General features: G+C 38.3%; 1 protein-coding gene across 5 annotated transcripts in view; it reads right to left on the reverse strand.

Moving 5' to 3' along the window:
* NARS2 (asparaginyl-tRNA synthetase 2, mitochondrial) overlaps positions 1 to 20,502 on the reverse strand; it is a 146,429-nt gene that overhangs the window by 24,256 nt on the left and 101,671 nt on the right. For 4 of the 5 annotated variants that reach the window (XM_021671826.2, XM_021671825.2, XM_021671827.2 and 1 more), the window contains 4 exons: positions 16,756 to 16,854; positions 16,608 to 16,645; positions 7,281 to 7,347; positions 4,003 to 4,140 (listed from right to left, as the gene is read on the reverse strand). In XM_021671826.2, coding sequence (XP_021527501.2) covers positions 4,003 to 4,140; positions 7,281 to 7,347; positions 16,608 to 16,645; positions 16,756 to 16,854 — 342 coding nt within the window. The remainder of the gene's footprint in view (positions 1 to 4,002; positions 4,141 to 7,280; positions 7,348 to 16,607; positions 16,646 to 16,755; positions 16,855 to 20,502) is intronic. The other variant, XM_064365343.1, reaches the window with a different exon arrangement.

Genomic DNA, 20,502 nt, shown 5'->3' on the forward strand with positions numbered 1-20,502 from the left:
GAATTTGCCGGGAGGAGAGGAGAAATCACAGGTTCAATTCTAGACATATTGTGTCTGAGATGCCTCTGAGATATGTAAATGGCAATCAATGAGGCAGTAGGATATAGTCCAGCCCTCTGTATTCAGAGGTTCTGCATTTGTGGATTCAACCAACAGCATACGTAAAATATTCAAGAAAGAAAAATGGATGGTTGTATCTGTACTAAACATGGACAGATTCTTTTTCTTGCCATTATTTCCCTAAACAATACAGTATAACAACTATTTACACAGCATTTACATTGTATTAGGCATTGTAAGTGACCTAGAAATTATTTAAAGTATACAGGAGGATGTGCATAGGTTATATGCAAATACTACATCATTTTATATAAGGGACTTGAATATTCTTGAATTTTGGTATCTGAGAGGGGGCTAGTGGGTAGGGTGTCCTGGAACCAATCCCTGAGGATACTGAAGGACAACTGTATATGAATTTACAGGTCAGAGAAGAAGTATGGATTAGAGATAAAAACTTCTGAATTGTTTGAGAATAAACAGTAAGCAATAGATACCCAGAGGAAATAACATGAGGAGAAAAAAAGACCACCCTGAGCCTGAGGAATTCCAACATCTAATTAACTGATAGAAGTGGATGAATCTGCACAGGAGACTAAGAAACAATAAATGCTGAGAAAGGAGAAAAACAGGGATAACGTGATGTCACAGAAGTCGTCAAGGGAGGAGAGGGTTGTAAGAAATTCATTAATTGTGCTGCATAGACTTGACAGGTCAAGCAAAATAAAGGCTTAAAAGTCCACAGGCTTTAATAACATGAAGATCATTACTAACCCTGACAAGATCCACTTCAATGGTGTGATAGGGGTGGAAACTACAATGAAGGAGGAGTATAGAATAAATGGGAGATGCTGTGGTGGTTAAAAAAATTCTGGCTGGGTGCAGTGGTTCACGCCGGTAATCCCAACACTTTGGGAGGCTGAGGCGGGTAAATAATGAGGTCAGGAGTTCGATACCAGCCTGGCCAACATAGTGAAACCCCATCTCTACTAAAAATACAAAAATTAGCCAAGCATGGTGGCGTGCCTGTAGTCCCAGCTACTTGGGAGGCTGAGACAGGAGAATGGCTTGATCCCAGGAGGTGGAGGTTGTGGTAAGCCAAGATTGCACCACTGCACTCCAGCATGGGCAACAGAGCAAGACTTGGTTTCAGAAAAAAAAAGAAAATTCAATACCCACCCTAAAGATGTTTAGTTTAAGAAAGCGAAACTTTCATGCCTATAATCCTAGCACTTTGGGAAGTTGAGGCAGGCGGATTGCCTGAGCTCAGGAGTTCGAGACCAAATTGGGCAACATGGTGAAACCCTGTCTCTACTAAAATACAAAAAAAATTAGTTGGGTGTAGCAGTGTGTGCCTGTAGTCCCAGCTACTTGGGAGGCTGAGGCAGAATTGCTTGAACCCGGGAGGCAGAGATTGTAATGAGCCAAGATTGTGCCACTGTACTCCAGCCTGGGCAACAGAGCGAGATTGTCTCTTAAAAAAAAAAAGCAAAACTTTTGAGATTGTAAAACACAGACACAATGCTACAGTTTTGCTTATTCTTTAAATGCAATAAAAATCCAAAAAAGGAAGGCTTAAAGTAGCTAAGTAACCCAGGAAAGTCTTTATCGAGAAGAACAGTCTTAAGTAGAGTACTTAAGACTCTGAGTGATTGAAAAATGTTCAATCTAGAAAAATTAAATGAGAAAAATACATGGTGTGTATGTTGGAGGGTGAGCTGGAATTGGGATGGGCTGGAGTGATTTAAAAAAGCCAAGAGATGTAGTCTTCTGTTTTGTAATATAGGCTCAATACTGAATTATTTAGGACTAGATAATCTGGGCCCTAATGTCTCCTTTTTGCTGCCAACCTGGAGGCCAATCGATTAGACTAGAGGGTTCAAAGAGAAGAGGGAATGTAAGAATCATAAATCAATTGTGTTGCTCACTAGTTTTGGACGATGCTATATAAAAGGTGGGGATGAGTAAATTGGCTAAAATGTAATTTTATATTATTTGTGATTTTTAGGCAGTTGAGTGGAGTGGAAAAGAACAGAGACTTTATAAAACAAAATCTGCAGTCTGGAAAAAATATATATATATTTAAAAAATACAGACTTCAGAGCCAGAGGGAATCAAGTGTGAATACTAACTCTGTCACTTACTATCTGTGTAGCTTTAGAAATGCAATCAATCTCTGCACTCCAGTTTTTCATTTATCAAATAGGGAATCAAGTTTCTTAGCAAAGTTGTTTCTGGATTTAGAGATGAGATGGTAGTGCTTGATTCCTAAGCATCTAGTAAATGGTGGCTAATACAGTTGTATTAATACTATATGAGAAAACAGGAAATATAGTCAAACAGATAAACTTGTATACATAACATGGGGACATTTTGTTTACTGGTGGGACCTAATCTCTGTTTTCTGTAAGTATTTATCCACAAGTAAGTGAAAAGCATCAGACAGTAAGGTATAGTTTTGGGACCTACTGTGAAATCAACATAATCTGTCTCACAGACTTTTACAACTAATAATATTACATATATAACTATTCAATAAATATTTAGCAAGTTAAAATACGTTCTTACTTTATATTTTGCCAACTTCAAAATTTAATTATTAGTTTTGCAGATATGGGGGCTCCCTCTGTTGCCCAGGCTTGAGCACAATGGCACAACTATGGCTTACTGAAGAACTCGAATTCCTGGGATCAAGCAATTCTCTCAACTTAGCCTCTTGAGTAGATAGGACTACAGGTGCATGCCACCATGCCTGGCTAATTTATTTATTTTTTGCTGAGATGGGGTCTTGCTATGTTTACCAGGCTGGTTCCTTGAATCCCTAGTCTCAAGTAATTTTCCCATCCTGAACTACAAAAGTGCTAGGATTACAAGTGTGAGCTACTGTACCTGGCCATGTTATGGCTAATTTTGTAAACGAGAGAGACAAAAAAAAGAGAAAAAAGGGAAAAAGTAAATCAAAAGAATAAAAAAGGCAAGCTGGGTGCAGTGGCTCATGGCTGTAATCCAAGCACTTTGGGAGGCCAAGCCGGGCAGATCACCTGAGGTCAGGAGTTCAAGACCAGCCTGGCCAACATGGTGAAACTCCGTCTCTAGTAAAAATACAAAAATCTGCTGGGTATGGTGGTGCATGCCTGTAATCCCAGCTACTTGGGAGACTGAGGCAGAACAACTACTTGATACCAGGAGGTGAAGCTTGCAGTGAGCAGAGATCATGCCATCACATTCCAGCCTGGGTGACAAGAGCGAAACTGTATCTCTCTCTTTCTCTCTCTCTCTCTCTCTCTCTCTCTCACACACACACACACACACACACACACACACACACACACACACAGAATAAAAAAGGCAACTGTAGTAGTTACGGGCAAAAAAAAGAACACAGGAGAAGAAAGGTTAGAGGGATCAGAGAGACAAGACAGGCAGACAGAGAAGAGAGAGACAAGAGCTGAGACAGTGAGAATCTGCCTAGATTGCCTGGATCCTTTCACAGCCCTGCCCTCACTATTTCTATTTGATAGTCCAAACCAAAGCAGTCTAAGCCTCCTGCTCTGCCAAGCCAGCTTTTCCTTTACCTGATTGTGCCACTGCTGTCATCTCTTGCCCAGCACGCCTTCCCTCATAGGAGTCTCCTAACCAGTACTTAACTACAGACTTGGTATAACCATACAGTGTTCTATGCCACTTCCTCTCAGTCTTAAAAAACAAAACAAAACAAACAACACCCATACTTGCACCTGCTAAACTAAGAAGACCTTGTGACAGAAATGAGGACATATGTTTATAGAACACTGGGATCTTCTTTGGGAGTAACTTTTAAGAAAGGCCTTTGAAAAACTTTATCATTTTAAAAAGATAGACAAAATTTAAGAAAATATGCGAAAAGCTAAATGAAAAACCCACCCCGAGAGGACTAACCCCAATTTATTTAGTATCTCTTCTTACTGTGTGCTGAGGGCCATCTTCATTATCCCTCATATAGAAAGGCTTGAGTGCTAATGGATAATTAATGACGAAGACGGGTACGTTGCCACAGTGCTTCACCAGGTACTTTTCATGTTCAGTTTGTAGATCAATACCCCACTGTAATGAGAAAAAAAAAATGACTAAAGGAGAAGACAGAGGTTAAATATACAATTAAGCACCTGAAAATAACCTGCATCAGTTCCAAGGGCTTCATCTTCCTGAGGCTCCATGTGTGGAGCTGGCTGCTAAGGTCACACAGCTGACTAAACCAGAGAGAGATTTGTTAACAAGAACAACTGCAGGCCTGGAAAGATGAAAGCTGAAGCCAGTAGATAAACACTATCCTTTCTGTGTCCCCATCACTCCCCTACCCCTACCTGCCAGGAGCAGATAAATAGCTCCTGCAGGAAAACAAAGTCTACTTTACAAGGGGATTAAAAAAACAAACACACACCTGACTTTAGAATCACAGTTTTTATTAATAGTGCCTAAAGCTTCTTCCACAGTTACTGTTCCTATGTCTCAGGAAATTAAATGATAGAAGATAATATTCCTAATATTGAGCCCATCTTTGGCTAAATGACTTCTCTTGGTGACTTTTATTTTTTTTTTTTTGAGACACAGTCTTGCTGTGTCACCCAGGCTGGAGTGCAGTGGCGTGATCTCGGCTTACTGTAACCTCTGCTTTCTGGGTTCAAGTGATTCTCCTGCCTCAGCCTCCCAAGTAGCTGGGACTATAGGTGCCCACAACCAGGTCCGGGTAGTTTTGTCCTATTAGTAGAGACGGGTTTCACTATGTTGCCCAGGCTGGTCTTGAACTCCTGATGTCATGATCCGCCCGCCTTGGCCTCCCAAAGTGCTGGGATTATGGGTACGAGCCACTGCACCGAGGTGATGACTTCTTTTTAAATAAGAGTCAACTCATGTATCAGATGCTCTTTGATGAATATTTATTAACTCTGTTCAATATATTTATTAAGCAAATATTAATACACCTATTAAATTCCAGGTACCATATGATGTACTGGATGTAGTGGTAAGAAAAATAGTTATAATCCCTGACTTCATAAAGCTTCCAGGGTAGGAGACAAAGAAATGAAAAATTAAACAAAGAATTCATTATAAATAAAACAAGCACAGGTTACTTTTGTAACACATAAAGATCTGACTTAATTGGGATTAAACTGGTACAAGGAATAGTTTAAACACAAAGGTTTACACATTATCTTATTACTCCCACTTGTTTGGCAGTATCTTAGTTATAGGAAAAAATGATTGGAATAAGAACAAAGAGTTTTGCCTTCAACACTATACACATGCCCACTGATAGATCATGTGGTCTCTCTGAACCTATATTGTTGCCAATAAAACAAAAAAGCTTGGCCAGGTGTGGTGGCTCACGCCTGTAATCCCAGCACTTTGAGAGGCCAGGGCAGGTGAATCACAAGGTCAAGAGATCAAGACCATCCTGGTCAACATGGTGAAACCCCACCCCTACTAAAAATACAAAAATTAGCTGGGCATGGTGGCACGTGCCTGTAATCCCAGCTACTCTGGAGGCTGAGGCAGGAGAATTGCTTGAACCTGGGAGGCAGAGGTTGCAGTGAGCCAAGACGTGCCACTGCACTCCAGCCTAGAGTAGATACAGAGAGATACTCTGTAAAAAAAAAAAACAAAAAAAAAACTCTGGCCCAGCACGGTGGCTCATGTCTATAATCCTAGCACTTTGGGAAGCTGAGGTATGCCAGATTAGCCTAGGCAACATAACCCTGTCTCTACAAAAAATAAAAAAAATTATCCAGGCCTGGTGGCATGCACTTGTTGTCCCAGATATTTGGGAGACTGAGTTGGGAGGACTGATGTGAGCCTGCGAGGTGGAATCTGCAGTAAGCCATGTTTGCATGTTTGCATGAGCCTGGGCAACACAGAGAGATCCTGTCTTTCAAAAAATAAAAATAAAAAAATAAAGGAGTTCCTTCACAGAAACAGTGGTTGCCTGCATTCTAGGAACGGCACAAATGAGGTAATATTGATGATCAAAGTGTACACACTGTTAGTTATTAGATGAACAAGTTTTCAGAATCTAATGTACAGCATGGGTGGTGACAGATCTGTTAGTTAATTTGAATGTCATAATCTATTATACAATGTATATGTGTATCAAATCATCATGTCGTATACCCCTGAATATACACAATCTTTTGTTGTTGTTGTTCTTAGAAACAAGGTCTTTCCTCTGTCACCTAGGCTGGAGGGCTGTGGTCGATCCTGGCTCACTGCAGTCTTAAACTCCTGGGCTCAAGCAATTCTCCTACCTTGGCCTCTTAAAGTATTGGGATTACAGGCTTGAGCCACCACACTGGGCCTATACAATCTTTATTTATCAAAGTATTGGAAAAAAAAAAAAAAAAGAATTCTTGGCTGGGTACTGAGGCATGCTCCTGTAGGCCCAGTTACTTAGGAAGCTGAGGTGGGGGATCCCTTGAGCCCAAGAGTTCAAGATGAGCTCGGACAACATAGTGAGGCCTCCATCTCTTAAATATAAAGTTCTTTAAAAGTAAAACAAAACAAAACAAAACAAAACAAAAAAAATCCCAGTGTTTTCCAGAGTGACTCACAAACTAAAAGGCTGTATAAAGTTTAACTGAAAGACAAACCTGTTTCAGCAAGCACTAAATTTGAAAAAGAAAAGAAAAAAGAAAAACAAACCTGTTTAGTTATGTTGCCTAAAGTTATTTGGTAATATAATTTCTTTTGTTGGTCATCTTTTAATGTCATTCAGAATATACTTTGGAAAACATAGAACTAGTTGACTTCTGGTCTTGAACTTCTGGGCTCAAGCAATCTGCCTGCCTTGGCCTCCCAAAGTGCTGGAATTACAGACGTGAACCCCAATACCTGGGATCTACAGTAATAGTCTATGATTATCTTTCTTTTTTAGAATTTTCACCTTCCTAAACATGGAAGACTCCTTTATAACTCTTTAGTCCTTTATAACCTCTTACAACCCTTTATAATTCTATAACTATTCCAAAAGATACAGTTTATTTTTATTCTAAATTAATTTCCATTTTAAGTATCTCAATAAGATTCAGCAAACATCAAACAAAATCTGTAAGTCTGTGTACAAATGAACAAATACTATATTTTGCTAATAAGATAAATAAGATTATTTTGAAGGATTCTTAATAAAGTAGGTTAAAGATAAGAAGGAAACATTTTCACACACATATATACACATACACACAAAATACCACCTCTGGGGTAAAGGTGAAGTTCTGGGATGCTCGCTTTAAGATCTCCACTGCTTCAGTGTAAGAAATGCTGGAGGAAAACAATATAGAAGCAGAGAAAAGTCAATACAATGGGGTTGCTAACTAGTTCATTTTAAAACTAGAAAAAGCCTATTCCTCTATCACACTGTGAGGTCATGAGGAGGTATTGAATAATCAGGAATTAAGGCTGATCTAATCCTATGAAAGTCTGATCTGCCCGAAGAGAAATGACCATTCAGTAATCTCACTCCGCATCTACTTGCAATATACATAGAGAAGCCAGTCATGTAAGCAAGCAGAGACTATTTTCTGAATACATGATATGCCAGTGCCCTAATACAAGTACTAAGACTACAACCGCAAAAGACCTTTTCCTACAATTCACCATTCATTCATTTATTTATCCAACAGACATATACTTGGCACCTACTAGGCACTAGACATAATTCTAGGCACTGGAGATAAAAATAAAGCTCAGCCTTCATGGAGCCAACATTCGTGTGTGCGTGTGTGTGTGTGTGTGTCAGAAAGAGAGAGAGAGACAAGTGAGGAGAGAGGAGACAGATAAACAAACAGGAAGCTATTAGTGCTATGAAGAAAACTAAAGTGGGGTAAGAAGACAGAGGGGTTTGGGGTGCCATTTTAGATATGATGGTCGAGAAAGGCCTAAGTTCGTGACATTTGAACAGAAGCGTGCATCGAGTAAGGAAATTAACCATACAAGTATCTTGGGAGGAGTATTCCAGGCAAAAGGAACAGCAAGTACAAGGCCATGAAGTGAGAAACAGTTTGGCTTGTTCATAGAAAAAAAAGGTCAGTCAGTGTGACTAGAGCAGACTGAATAAGAAGAACACACAGGAAATTACACAGGAAAGGCAGTCAGTCAGATCACATGGATATTTTTCACATCATATTAAGGGCCTGCTAATACATTCTAAGCATTATAAGACTATTTAGGAAAATACAGTCTCTCTCAATGAGACAACCTCATGCCTAAAGTAAGTCAAAGCAAGTATTTGTTTTACTTTAACTATGTGAATAGTTATCTACATAGTTAAAAAAAATCAAGATGTATAAAAGAGTATACATCTGCCTTCCATTGTGATTCCAGAGACACCTAGCTCCTTTTATTTCACACAATCACTGTTATCAGTATTGTGAATATCCCTCCAGAGGATGTGATTTATATAAATATGTAAATATTAATACACAATCTTCCTTTTTTATAGATGTCATACATATCACACACACTTTTACACCTCATTTTACTGAGCAATATACCTTGCAGATCTATGTGTACACGAAAAAATTCTTCAGTTTTTGTATTATATAATATTCCATTTTGTGAATGTATCATAACTGATTAGTTTAACCAGTGACCTGGTATTTCACATTCTAATCTTTTGCTATTATACCTCATGCCTACATATACCTATTTAATGTTACTGCAAATAGTTCTTATACACTAATTTTGCACATGGCACAAGTGGAATTGTTAGATGAAAATTTGCAATTTTTACATTTTCTGAAAGGTTTTACAAAAGATACTGCCCCCTTTTATATGAATTTATACCCACCAGTAACATGAAAGTGTCAGTTTGCTTGTAAACTATAAGTAATATACTGCATTAGTATTTTGAGTTTTTTTACAAAAAATCTATAAACTTTCTGAAAGACCTCAAGCTTAAAAAATAACTTATCCAGAACAAACTTATTCTCTGACGCAAAAAATGAAGTTCATATCCATAACAACTAAATAGACAGAGTAGTATTGTATCTTATGGTAAAATAAAGCCCCTAAAGCTGTGTTTTGAAAGACAGGTTTTCTCCTAAGATGGAAATTCTGTTCAAATTAAAATGTAGTATTAATAATAGGTAATTTCTAAGGTAATAATGGTGGTGGGTAGTGGTGTTTGTAGTAGCAGTAATAATAATTTTAAAATTAGCATTTTACAGAAGGGAAACAGAAGGTTACAGAGGATCAGTGACTTTCCAAAGGTCACTCATGTAAGTAAATAGTAAATCTTGATCTGCTGACTCCAGAGTTTAAGTTTTTAATTGCTAAGATAATGCCTAAAATACTTGGAGTTTCATATGTTCCATCAAAACAAAAGAAAATGGGCTCTGTGTTCTTCATCTGATTCTACCACTAGCTACGTAAGTCACTTCAATGTAGTGAAAGCATGTTACTAATTTTTGTAGTTTGTTATACAAAAATTTAAAAAGTATTTGCACTTGTAAAATGAGGAGATTGGACTATCTTGTATAAAGTTCTTTTCTGCTTAGACATTCTATTGTTCTATTATATAAATTACTTGGTATGATCTATCGATCACACTGAGAAATGTAAGAGCAGTCAAAATAATAAGCAGTAGGATTTTGTACCATTGGCATGTTACTGTTTCATTACTAAGAAATGACTCTCTTATCTAAATATCTTGTTATTTCACATCTTCCACTCCACTCCCTCATACCTTCATTAGAGGCCGAACTTTCAAGTTTAAATTACAATTCTGACACTTGATATCCTTAATGGCTTCCATCAACTCTCTACTAAGTATTTTTCTTGATAAGTATAGAAAATAATATCTTTTGTCCTTTCCAGAAACTGTTTCCAAAGTGCTTTGAGGAAAGGAGGAAAAAACACTGTGATAGAGAATGATACAGCATCAAACTACCTCATATTTCACATTTTTCATTGTTGAATAAAGAAAATTCATTATTCTGAAGCTATTGGAGTAAACTTGCTAAACTACAAAGATAATTATTGTCATCCTTTGCCTCAAATTCACACAGAAAGATAAATGAAGAGCAGATAAAAAAAGGTAAGCACTCTATGTTTTCAGAAACACAATACTATAAAGGAAATGTAAAATAAACTGAATACAATTTCTGCATAATAAAGGTTAAATTCAATTACTACACGAGTTGCTGAAATAGCATATGTTCATAAAAAATAATTATAACAGGTAATGAAAATACACTGAACTCTACTCAAAAGAATACAAGTCATGTGGTATCTATACAGATTCAATAATTAAGAGTGCAGTCTGCATAAAGGGCAACAATTTCCGTTTTGCCATTTTCTGTTTTTTCTTTTCTCTACTGTTTTTAGGATTAACTCAACAGTACTTCAGCTACATCACTATTTTCAGAAATTTCAATGTCAATGCCTTAAAAAGCATGAAGCAGCAGAAAGGTGATGACAAGGTGGTAGAGAGGACACCACACAATCTATTTCTCAACTTGTTATCTTTGATGTTGCTGACTTAACAATCACTTTTGTCACACCACCACCATTTCACTACGCTTTTAGTGGCTACCCTGAACATTTTAACATGCATATCTGACTTAAGTTTAAAGCAGCCAGGTGTGGTGGCCTGCACTAGTTGTCCCAGTTACTCCGGAGGCTGAGACAGGAGGATCGCTTAAGCCCAGGAGTTCAAGACTGCAGTGAGCTATGATCATGCCACTGCCCTCTAGCCTGGACAGCAAAGCAAATTCCTGTCTCTTAAAAAAAAAAAAAAGTCTACAGTTCACCAGTTTCTCCCTCTTCCTTTCAAATGACACAAGCACTAACACTTCAACTATGAACATACCCTCCAGTTTTATAAGTTATTGCTGCCCAGTATTTCAGTTCTAAGGTAACGGGTATTTTCCTTCAACTGTGTGAAGGCACTTTTTTAATCAATATATTTTGATTACTATTTTTTTAACTTCTTCGGAATCTAATGCTGTTTGTTGTGTCTGCTGTTCTTGCTCATGGTAGGTTATTTCCCTGAGTATTTGGACTGTGAGATTATCTTCAGTAGTTTGTTTTAGGAATTATCATGCCACTTGGGTTAAGGGTGCAAATTTTAAGATTGGTTTTATATTGGTTTCTACAGCTACTCTAGGGTTACCACTAATTGAAGACAATTTCTTTTTTGAGATCGAGTTTTGCTCTTGTTGCCCAAGTTGGAGTGCAATGGCGTGATTTAGGCTCACTGCAACCTCTGCCTCCCATGTTCAAGTGATTCTCCTGTCTTAGCCTTCCGAGTAACTGGGATTACAGGCACACGCCACCATGCCCGGCTAATTTTTTGTATTTTTAATAGAAACAGGGTTTCACCATGTTAGCTAGGCTGGTCTCGAACTCCTGACCTCAGGTGATCTGCCAGCCTCTGCTTCCCAAAGGGCTGGGATTACAAGTGTGAGCCACTGTGCCCAGCCGACAATTTTTTATTTTAATGTCCTGGCATGAAGATTCTTGAACTACACAGGAAATACAAATTCAAACTCTAGGCTCACTTAAGCGCCAGCTGTGGCTGCAAATTCTCAATGGCGACTATTTCTGTTTTGCCTCTATCCTTAAGCCCAGGCTAAAGCAGATACACTTCTACACTTGTTTGTAAATTCTCTATGCTGGCTAGCTCAATTTTCTGTTTGTTTGCTTATTTTCTAATTGGCCCTTTCATTAAGGGTGTCGTCCTTGGCCAGTTCTAGCTTTGTGTGTGTGTGTGTGTGTGTGTGTGTGTGTGCATTTCGGGGATATCTCGATTCTAATTCATTATGCTACATCTATTCTCACGTCTTCTCACTGCTGTTAAAATCTCTGGTTTCAAAGATTGGAAAATCGCCCTCCAGCTTCCCGTCCCTACACCCTGAGAATATTCAACATCACACCAACTGTGCATATCACTCTGGTGTTTGGTTCCTTCTTCATTTCTAGCACCTGGAACTTCTCCTATTTCCTAGTGAATTAAAAAACATATTTAAAAGAATCTTATAATATTTTAACTATTATTTTTAGATGTTTTGTAACAAGAGTGTTTTTAAGTTATCTAGTCTGACATACTGCTTGTAACAGAATCGTCATTTAATCCTTTCAACAATATAAGACAGAGTATTTTTTATAGATGAGGAAACTGAAGTTCAGGAAAGTTAAAGATTTACTATTAAGTTCACAGTTGTAATTATATTATTCATACAAATACCTAGATTTTAAACTCCATAGAAGTACAAATCAGTGTTTGTTTTCATTATTCTCAACAACCAGCAAAGTGCCTAACTCATAGAGGTAGTCAATAAATATTTGTTGAAAAATATTAATTTACTCATTAATGGCTAGTAAATGGTAGGGCCAGGATTACAATCCAGGTTCTCTGAATCATGATTCACTATCTTCACTAACTGAAGTAAACAGTGATGTGAGCCAATAAGAAACCTCAGGAAAGGATCCAGCCTAAAGAATACTTTTTACAGTCAGTTACTCAAGTCATTTGTTTCTCCACTCAGTTATTCAGTATTTACTGAGTGTCTGTTAGAGGCACTGTGCTAAGTCCTAGGGGTATAATAGTAAGCAATTTAAACCACCTCTGACCTCACAGAGGTAGGAGACACCAAACAAATAATCACACATATAAATTTATATATAAAAATGTTTGAATTTTTAATTAACGAATACTGTATACATTTACAGATTAAAATGTGATTTTCGTATTATACACTGTGGAATGAATATATCAAGGTAATTAACATATCTATCACCTCATATGCTTCATTTTATTTTTTGTAGTGAGAACATTTAAAATCTACTTTTAGCAATTTTGAGATATACATTATAATTAATTCTAGTCACTTTGTTATGCAATAAATCTTGAAAGCTTACTCCTCTGGTCTAACTGGAACTTTGTACCCATTGGTCAATTTCTTTCCATTCCCTTCCAGAACTGCCCCCTCCTGCCACTGGTAACTACCATTCTACCACTACTTCTGTAAGTGTAACTTTATTATATTTCACATCAAAGTGAATCATGCAGTATTTGCCTTTCTGTGCCTAGCTTCTTTCACTTAGCATTATGTCTTCCAGGTTGGTCCATGTGGTCACAAATGAGATTTCCTGTGAACAGTATTCCACTGTGTACATACACATTTTCTTTATCCAGTCATCCACTGATGGACACTTAGATTGATTCCCTATCTTGGCTACTGTGAATAGTGCTGCAATAAACATGTAAGTGCAGATATCTCTTTGACATATTGACTTCAGTTCTTCTGGATACGTACCCAGAGGTGGAACTGCTGTGTCGTACGGTAAATATACTTTTAGTTTTTTGAGAAACCTCTATACTATCTTCCATAACAGCTCTATTAATTTACATTCCCACTAACAGTATACAAGGGTCCCCAAGCTCTACATCTTTGCCAACACTTGTCATTTGCCTTTTTCTTTTCTTTTTTTTTTTTTTTGAGACAGGGTCTTGCTGTCTCCCAGGCTAGAGTGTAGGAGTCTGTGATCATAGCTAATGGCAGCCTTGACCTCCTCGGCTTAAGCAATCCTCCCACCTTGGCCTCCTGAGTAGCTGGCACTATAGGCATGTGTCACCACATCTGGCTAATTTAAATTTATTTATTTATTTTTTTGTAGAGACAGGGTCTCACTATGTTGGTCTCACTTGAACTCCTGGACTCAAGTGATCCTCCCACTTTGGCCTCCCAAAGTGCTGAGATTACAGCCATGAGAGCTAACGTGCCGAGTCTCATTCTACTTTTTGATAACAGCCATTCTAACAGGTATGAGGGGATGTCTCATTGTGTTTTTAATTTGCATTTTATTGATGATTAGTGATGCTGGACATTTTTTGATAAACCTAATGGCCATCTGTATCTTGCTTGCCTGAGCAAAGCATGAGGGTGGATGCTGGGGCTAGGTGGGGTGGCTGCCCTGCAGGGGTTCCAACTAGCTAGACCTTCCTACTGAGCTTCTGCAGCAAGCAGATGGGCTTTGTAAATGGGCTATGCAGTTGGCTGGTATCTCTGATCAGGTACTACTGCTGGTGGGAACACAGTTACCACCAAGATCCGTGTGCTGGTTGCCCTGAGCACAGCAGTCTTTGTTCCTACCTAACCCCAGGTAGTCTAGACCTTACCCGCAGGGTTCCCTGTGAGACAGGAATGGGCCTCCAGGGAAGCATCACAGAATGCTAGGGAAACTGGATAGCTGTCTCTTTTGCCACTGCATTAACTGTGGGCCCAAGGGAATCTTCTCTGTGTGGTGCTGTGCCTACTTGAGGGAGGGAGGAGTCAGTCAAAGTGAGACCACTGCTCCTACCCTTCTAATTCAGTTTTTTGCTCTGTGGTCCATTTGGGTATCTCAATTTCATTCCCAAGTTTTGGGATTTTCACAGGGGTGTTCCTGTATGTGGTTAATTGCTTACTGGACTTTCTGTGGTGAAGCCTGGGACCTTCCATTCATCATCTTGCTGATGTCCTTCTCCCCACAAATTTAAACTGCAGCTATGATTTGTGTTATGCAGAATGGATCGTGACAATGACAATGGATCAAAATGGCATGGCCGATGATATCATTTTCCAACCTTAACATTTTACAAACAAGGACTCCAAAGCACAAGAGTTAAGTGACATGTAAGAGTTGTAAGGACAGTAGGGCAGCTACAACCACTCTACCCTTTATTCCAGTGCCCTTCCAAATATATGAAAACCCCAGGTTAAAAGCCCGAGCTTTGAAATCAGATGAATATGAGGAGACTGAATTCCCATTTCATCTTTCACTTAATCTCTTTGCAGGGATTCTCTATCTGCAGAATGAGAATAATAACTCCTTGGAGTTGAGAAGATAAAATGATCTACTAATGTATGTAAATTTTATTACTGTCTGGATAAATATTCAATAAATGATGCCTATTATTTCTGCATTTTCGATTTTTTCATTAGACAGGAGTTGGAGAACTAAGATTTTCCCTGGTTGTTTTGTCACCAGCAGAGATTCTTTGATAAGGCCAAATTACTTCTTTCATCTACTTAATTACTACTTTTATCAATATACTCATGCCCAAGACTATCCTGTAAAACTCTAGACCCATACTTTCAACAGCCTAGCCAACATCGACAGCTGGATATCTGAAAAGCATCTAATCTTAACAGGTCTGTGTTCCTGATACCTTCCCTTCCTCTCAAAGCTCCTGCCCCAGCACTCTTAAGGCTTTCCTAATTTCAGTTAATGGCAACTCCACTTCACAGCTGCAGGAGAAAAAAGCCTTGAAGTTACTCTTGACTCCTCTCTCTCACCCTCAGTAAATCCTGTTTGTTCTAGCTCTAAAATATATTCAGAATAGGAGAACTCTTGCCACCATCCTGCTCTGTTATGGTTAATTTTATATGTCAACCTGGCTGGGCCATGGTGCCCAGATATTCAGTCAAACAGTATTCTGAATGCTTCTATGAAGGTGTTTTTTGGATGAGATTAATGTCTAAATCAGTGGACTTTGAAAAAAGCAGATTATACTACCCTTCATAATGTGGGTGGGCTAAATCCAATCAGTTGAAGTTTTTTTTTTTTTTGAGATGGAGTCTCACTCTGTTGCCCAGGCTGGAGCTCAATGGCGTGATCTTTGCTCACTGCAACCTCCCGAGTTCAAGCAATTCTCCTGCCTCAGTCCCCCAAGTAACTGGGATTACAGGCGCATGCTGCCATGCCCAGCTAACTTTTTTGCATTTTACTAGAGACGGGGTTAAACTGTGTTGCCCAGGCTGGTCTCAAACTGCTGAGCTCAGGCAATCCACCCACCTTAGCCTCCCAAAGTGCGAGGATTACAGGCATGAGCTACTGTGCCTGGCCTCAGATGAAGTTTTTACTAAGACAAAAACTAACCTCCTGAAAGAAGGAATGCTGGCAGGAGACTGCCTTTGGACTCGAATGGCAACTCTTCCTTGACTCTCCAGCTTGTTGGCCTACGCAGCTTAGACTTTAAACTCAACAAGCCTCTACAATTATGTAAAGCAATTCTTAGAATAAGTCTCTCAATCTCTCTCTCCACACACATCCGCCCTCATACTAGGTTGGTCATGTTTCTCTGGAGAACTCTAATACACAGTCTAAATTATTATTAACTCTCACCCAGATCACTGTGGTAATCTCTTAGTTTTCTGTTCCTGTATTCTTGTCTTGCTGTAACCTATACTGAGCAGATTTTTTAAAGTTTGTTTTTTAATCAAGCCAAATTTTGATGACTAAAGTTAGTGTAAGTTTGAATTGTAGTAATATAGTTAATAATTACTTGATTTTATCTTACTATGATTTATTTATTGATGAAACATTAATTATCAACTATGAACCAAACACAAGAGCTATAAAAATTATTAGAATATGGGTCATGCCTGGAGTCTGGAGAGTGTCTAGATATATATCATACATAATATATATAGGATCTATATAAGCAGATATATATTTTAAAAATTATAATACAGAGTGATAAATACAGTGATAAAGAATGAATAAAGTTCAAAGAAAGTAAAACATCCACTTACATTAAAAAGTTGTTTTTCAGCATATGTTCTAATCTGTCCTTGGTAAAAAAAAAAAGACAGAAAATTAAAAAAATGTAATTTTATTCATTATGTATAATTAACACATTAAAGAGCAGATATATTGGGCTTTATCTGCAAAATTAATTACCTTTTGGCCAGGAGCTATGAATTTGTAACAGAGTTTAACATCTTCAGGACACTTTGAGAGAACCATCATTGTTGTAGCCTTGAAGAGTTTCTCCATAACCTAAGAGAAATCAAACAGAATCACTTTACAAGTAAAAAACTTTATATGAAAAGCCTGTTCAGGGCTCAATAAGGACTGCACTTCAGGCTTTAGCAACTATAAATCCACAAAGTTATTGAATCCTTGAATGTATCATGGAAAATTGGTTCAGTTTTCCAGGCATCTCAATTTCCTTGGTGGGTGGCAGGGAGGAAGAAAAAAGGAAAAATGTTTTAATCTTATGTTGATAGTTTCAATGCTGGTAAAGAAGTGAGATGTCAAATGAACAGCTATAACTGATCAATGTCTCTCTAAATTTCAATAAACTCACTTGTAGAATCAGGGTAATAATAGTACCTAACTTACAGGATGGTTGAGAATTAAATGAGATAAACCATGTGTCAAACTTAGCTTAGTACCTGGCTCAGAGAAGCACCCAACAAACATCAGTTGTTGTGAACAGTAAGAATATTTTGAAAAGTGGTTTGTTCAGTCATTGGTAAATGAAAGTAAACTTTACAGAAACAATGATATATCTAAATATAAATCTAGATACTTTTGCTTTCCTAATGCCCAAAGTAAAAATAACATGAAACAACATACAGCAAAAATCAGTATATAAGGACTTATTCTGAAGACCAGCCTGGTCAACAGGGCAAAATTCCATCTCTACAAAAATATAAAAACAAAAATTAGCTGGGCACAGTGGTGTGTGCACCTGTAGTCCCAGCTCCTCAGGAGGCTGAGTTGGGAGGACCACTCAAGCCTGTGAGACTGAGGCTATAGTGAGTCATGATCACGCCACCATAACTTCAGTCTAGGTAACAAAGTGAGATCTTGTCTCAAAAAACAACAACGAAAAAATTATTCTACCATGGGTGCCCATAGAAGACTCATAATAGAAACTTTTTTTTAGAAGAGAAAAAGTGACTGGAATGGAAAATATTTCTAAAATCTTTTTATTAATAACTAACATTCTCGGTTTTAAATCAATGACACAATATTAGTTCTTCTAAATGTTGTATTCATAAAGATGCACATAAGACTAAAGTACAGGTGGCCGGGCACGGTGGCTTCACGCCTGTAATCCCAGCACTTTGGGAGGCTGAGGCAGGCGGAGGATCATGAGGTCAGCAGTTCGAGACCAGCCTGACCAACATGGTGAAACCCCGTCTCTACTAAAAATACAAAAGTTAGCCAGGAAGGGTGACATGCGCCTGTAATCCCAGCCACTCAGGAGGCTGAGGCAGAAGAATCGCTTGAATCCGGGAGGCAGAGGTTGCAGTGAGCTGAGATCACACCACTGCACTCTAGCCTGGGCAACAGAGTGACACTCCATCTCAAAAAAAAGAAGAATAAAGTACAGGCTGCCTTAAAGGCAGGTAGATTCTTTTCCTCTGTTGCATACTAGTACATCCTCTTGAGGCTAGAAGCATAGTGGAGGTATAACTGTCTACTTAGGTACACTAATATAATCAGACATAGGAAAACACTTAAATACCAGTGACAACCAGATCTATTTGATGATGTTTTAGTCATTGTTAGTGGCATTTATTTATTTATTTATTTTTCAGACAAGGTCTTGCTCTGTCACCCAGGCTGGAGTGCAGTGGTATAATCACAGCTCACTGCTGCCTTGACCTCTTGGGCTCAAGTGATCCACCTGCCTCAGCCAAGCACACTCAGCTATTTTTTTTTAGTTTTAGTAGAGATGAGGTCTCGCTATATTGCCCAGACTGGCCTCCAACTCCTAAGCTCAAGTGATCCTCCCTCCTCAGCCTTCCATGGTACTAGGATTATAGACATGAGCCACTGCACCTGGTCTAGTGGCATTTACTACAGACATTGTGCTAACCTATACTGCATTCCTGGTTTATTTTCTTACCTATTTTTTTTTTTTTTGAGACAGAGTCGCCCAGCATTGGTGCAATAGCTAACTGCAATCTCCGCCTCCTGGGTTCAAGCAATTCTCCTGCCTCAGCCTCCTGAGTAGCTGGGATTACAGTGTGTGCCACCATGCCTGGATAATTTTTGTATTTTAGTGGAGACAGGGTTTCACCATGTTGGTCAGCTGGTCTCAAACTCCTGACCTCAAGTGATCCACCCACCTTGGCCTCTCAAAGTGCTGGGATTATAGGTGTGAGCCACCACACCCAGCCTATTTTCTTACCTTCTATTACTATGGTCATTTATCCCTTCAACCAACATGTACATCTAATAAAGAAAAAAAATCGATGAGCATGTTGTTATGTAAGCCACTGACCATGGAAAATAGTAATGATAACTAATTTTTGTGGGGGAGGGGTAGGAAAAAAGAATCAAAAGACTAGATAATAGTAAAGATAAATCTGAAAGGAATAAAAAGAATTCAAATAAACTTTCTAAGGATTTTACGTCCTAAAAAGAGGGGATTTTTTTTTTTTTTAGACAGAGTCTTGCTCTGTCACCCAGACTGTTGCAGTGGTGCCATCTCAGCTCACTGCAGCCTCTGTCTCCCAGGTTCAAGCAATTCTCCTGCCTCAGCCTCCTGAGTAGCTAGGATTACAGGCATGTACCACCACACCCAGGCAATGTTTGTAATTTTTTTATAGAAACATGGTTTCATTATGTTGGCCAGCCTGGTCTTCAACTCCAGGCCTCAAGTAATCCGACTGCTTTTGCCTCCCAAAGTGCTAGCATTACAGGCATGAGCCACCACGTCCAGCCTAACTTTTTATTTCACATAAAAAATATAAAAGGTAAACCATTAAAATAATAAAAACAGAATCTATAGATTCTAAACTAGTGGAGGAAAAGAAAGGAAAATAAAGAAAACCAAATGAATCCAATGGGTGTATAAGAGGGGTATAGGAGTAAGGAATACCTTGGTGAAAGGAGAACAGCAGGAAGCTAAAGATCCTTCACACGGAGCCTGTAACACCTTCAATTCATCAGGGAAATAAAGAAATTACTACGTAATATAATGATTTATTCAGGCTCACATGCCTCAATCACTTGAACAAAGCTAATACACATTGGGAGGAATAAAGAGCAGGTGGATTAGATGATAGGGACACAATACATCCATTTGTAAGATGAAGACTTTGACCACTGGGGTTGTTACATCACTGCCTTTCCTGAGAAGTACATTTCCAGCAGCAGAAGGAAAACTTGACATTCACACTATACTCGACAAATACAGTTGAAAAAAACCCAGAAACCTAACAGAAGGGTTAGGTTTTCAACAGTATTTGTAGAGTATAGTGTGAATGTCAAGTCACACTATACTCCACATAACACATTTTTAAGATAATGCAGATATCTTAAAAATGTGTAAATTAATTGTACTATAAAGCAATACTTAACTGCTTATAGCTCATAAGGAGAAAATATTCTTCGTTAGAATATTCTGATTTAATATTTAAGAGACCGCTCTGTACTAAGATACTAATTTCCAAGGTATGTAATTTACAAAAGGAAGAAAATTAAGAGAGGCAGGAGATTACTTTTGAGGAGAGCACACTTTTTTTTTGTCTTTAGGAAAAAAGTATATATCATAATTAACATTTGATAACAGTATATGCCCCAAGTACCACCAGCGGAGTACCAAATAAATAAGACCTCGAGTTGCAAATCATGACACCAAAACATGAATATTCTTATTTGACTGTCAATTTATTAGCTTCATGA

Source organism: Aotus nancymaae, unplaced genomic scaffold (assembly GCF_030222135.1).
Source record: "Aotus nancymaae isolate 86718 unplaced genomic scaffold, 86718_ANA_hifiasm-v0.15.2.pri h1tg000059l, whole genome shotgun sequence".
NCBI lineage: Eukaryota > Metazoa > Chordata > Mammalia > Primates > Aotidae > Aotus > Aotus nancymaae.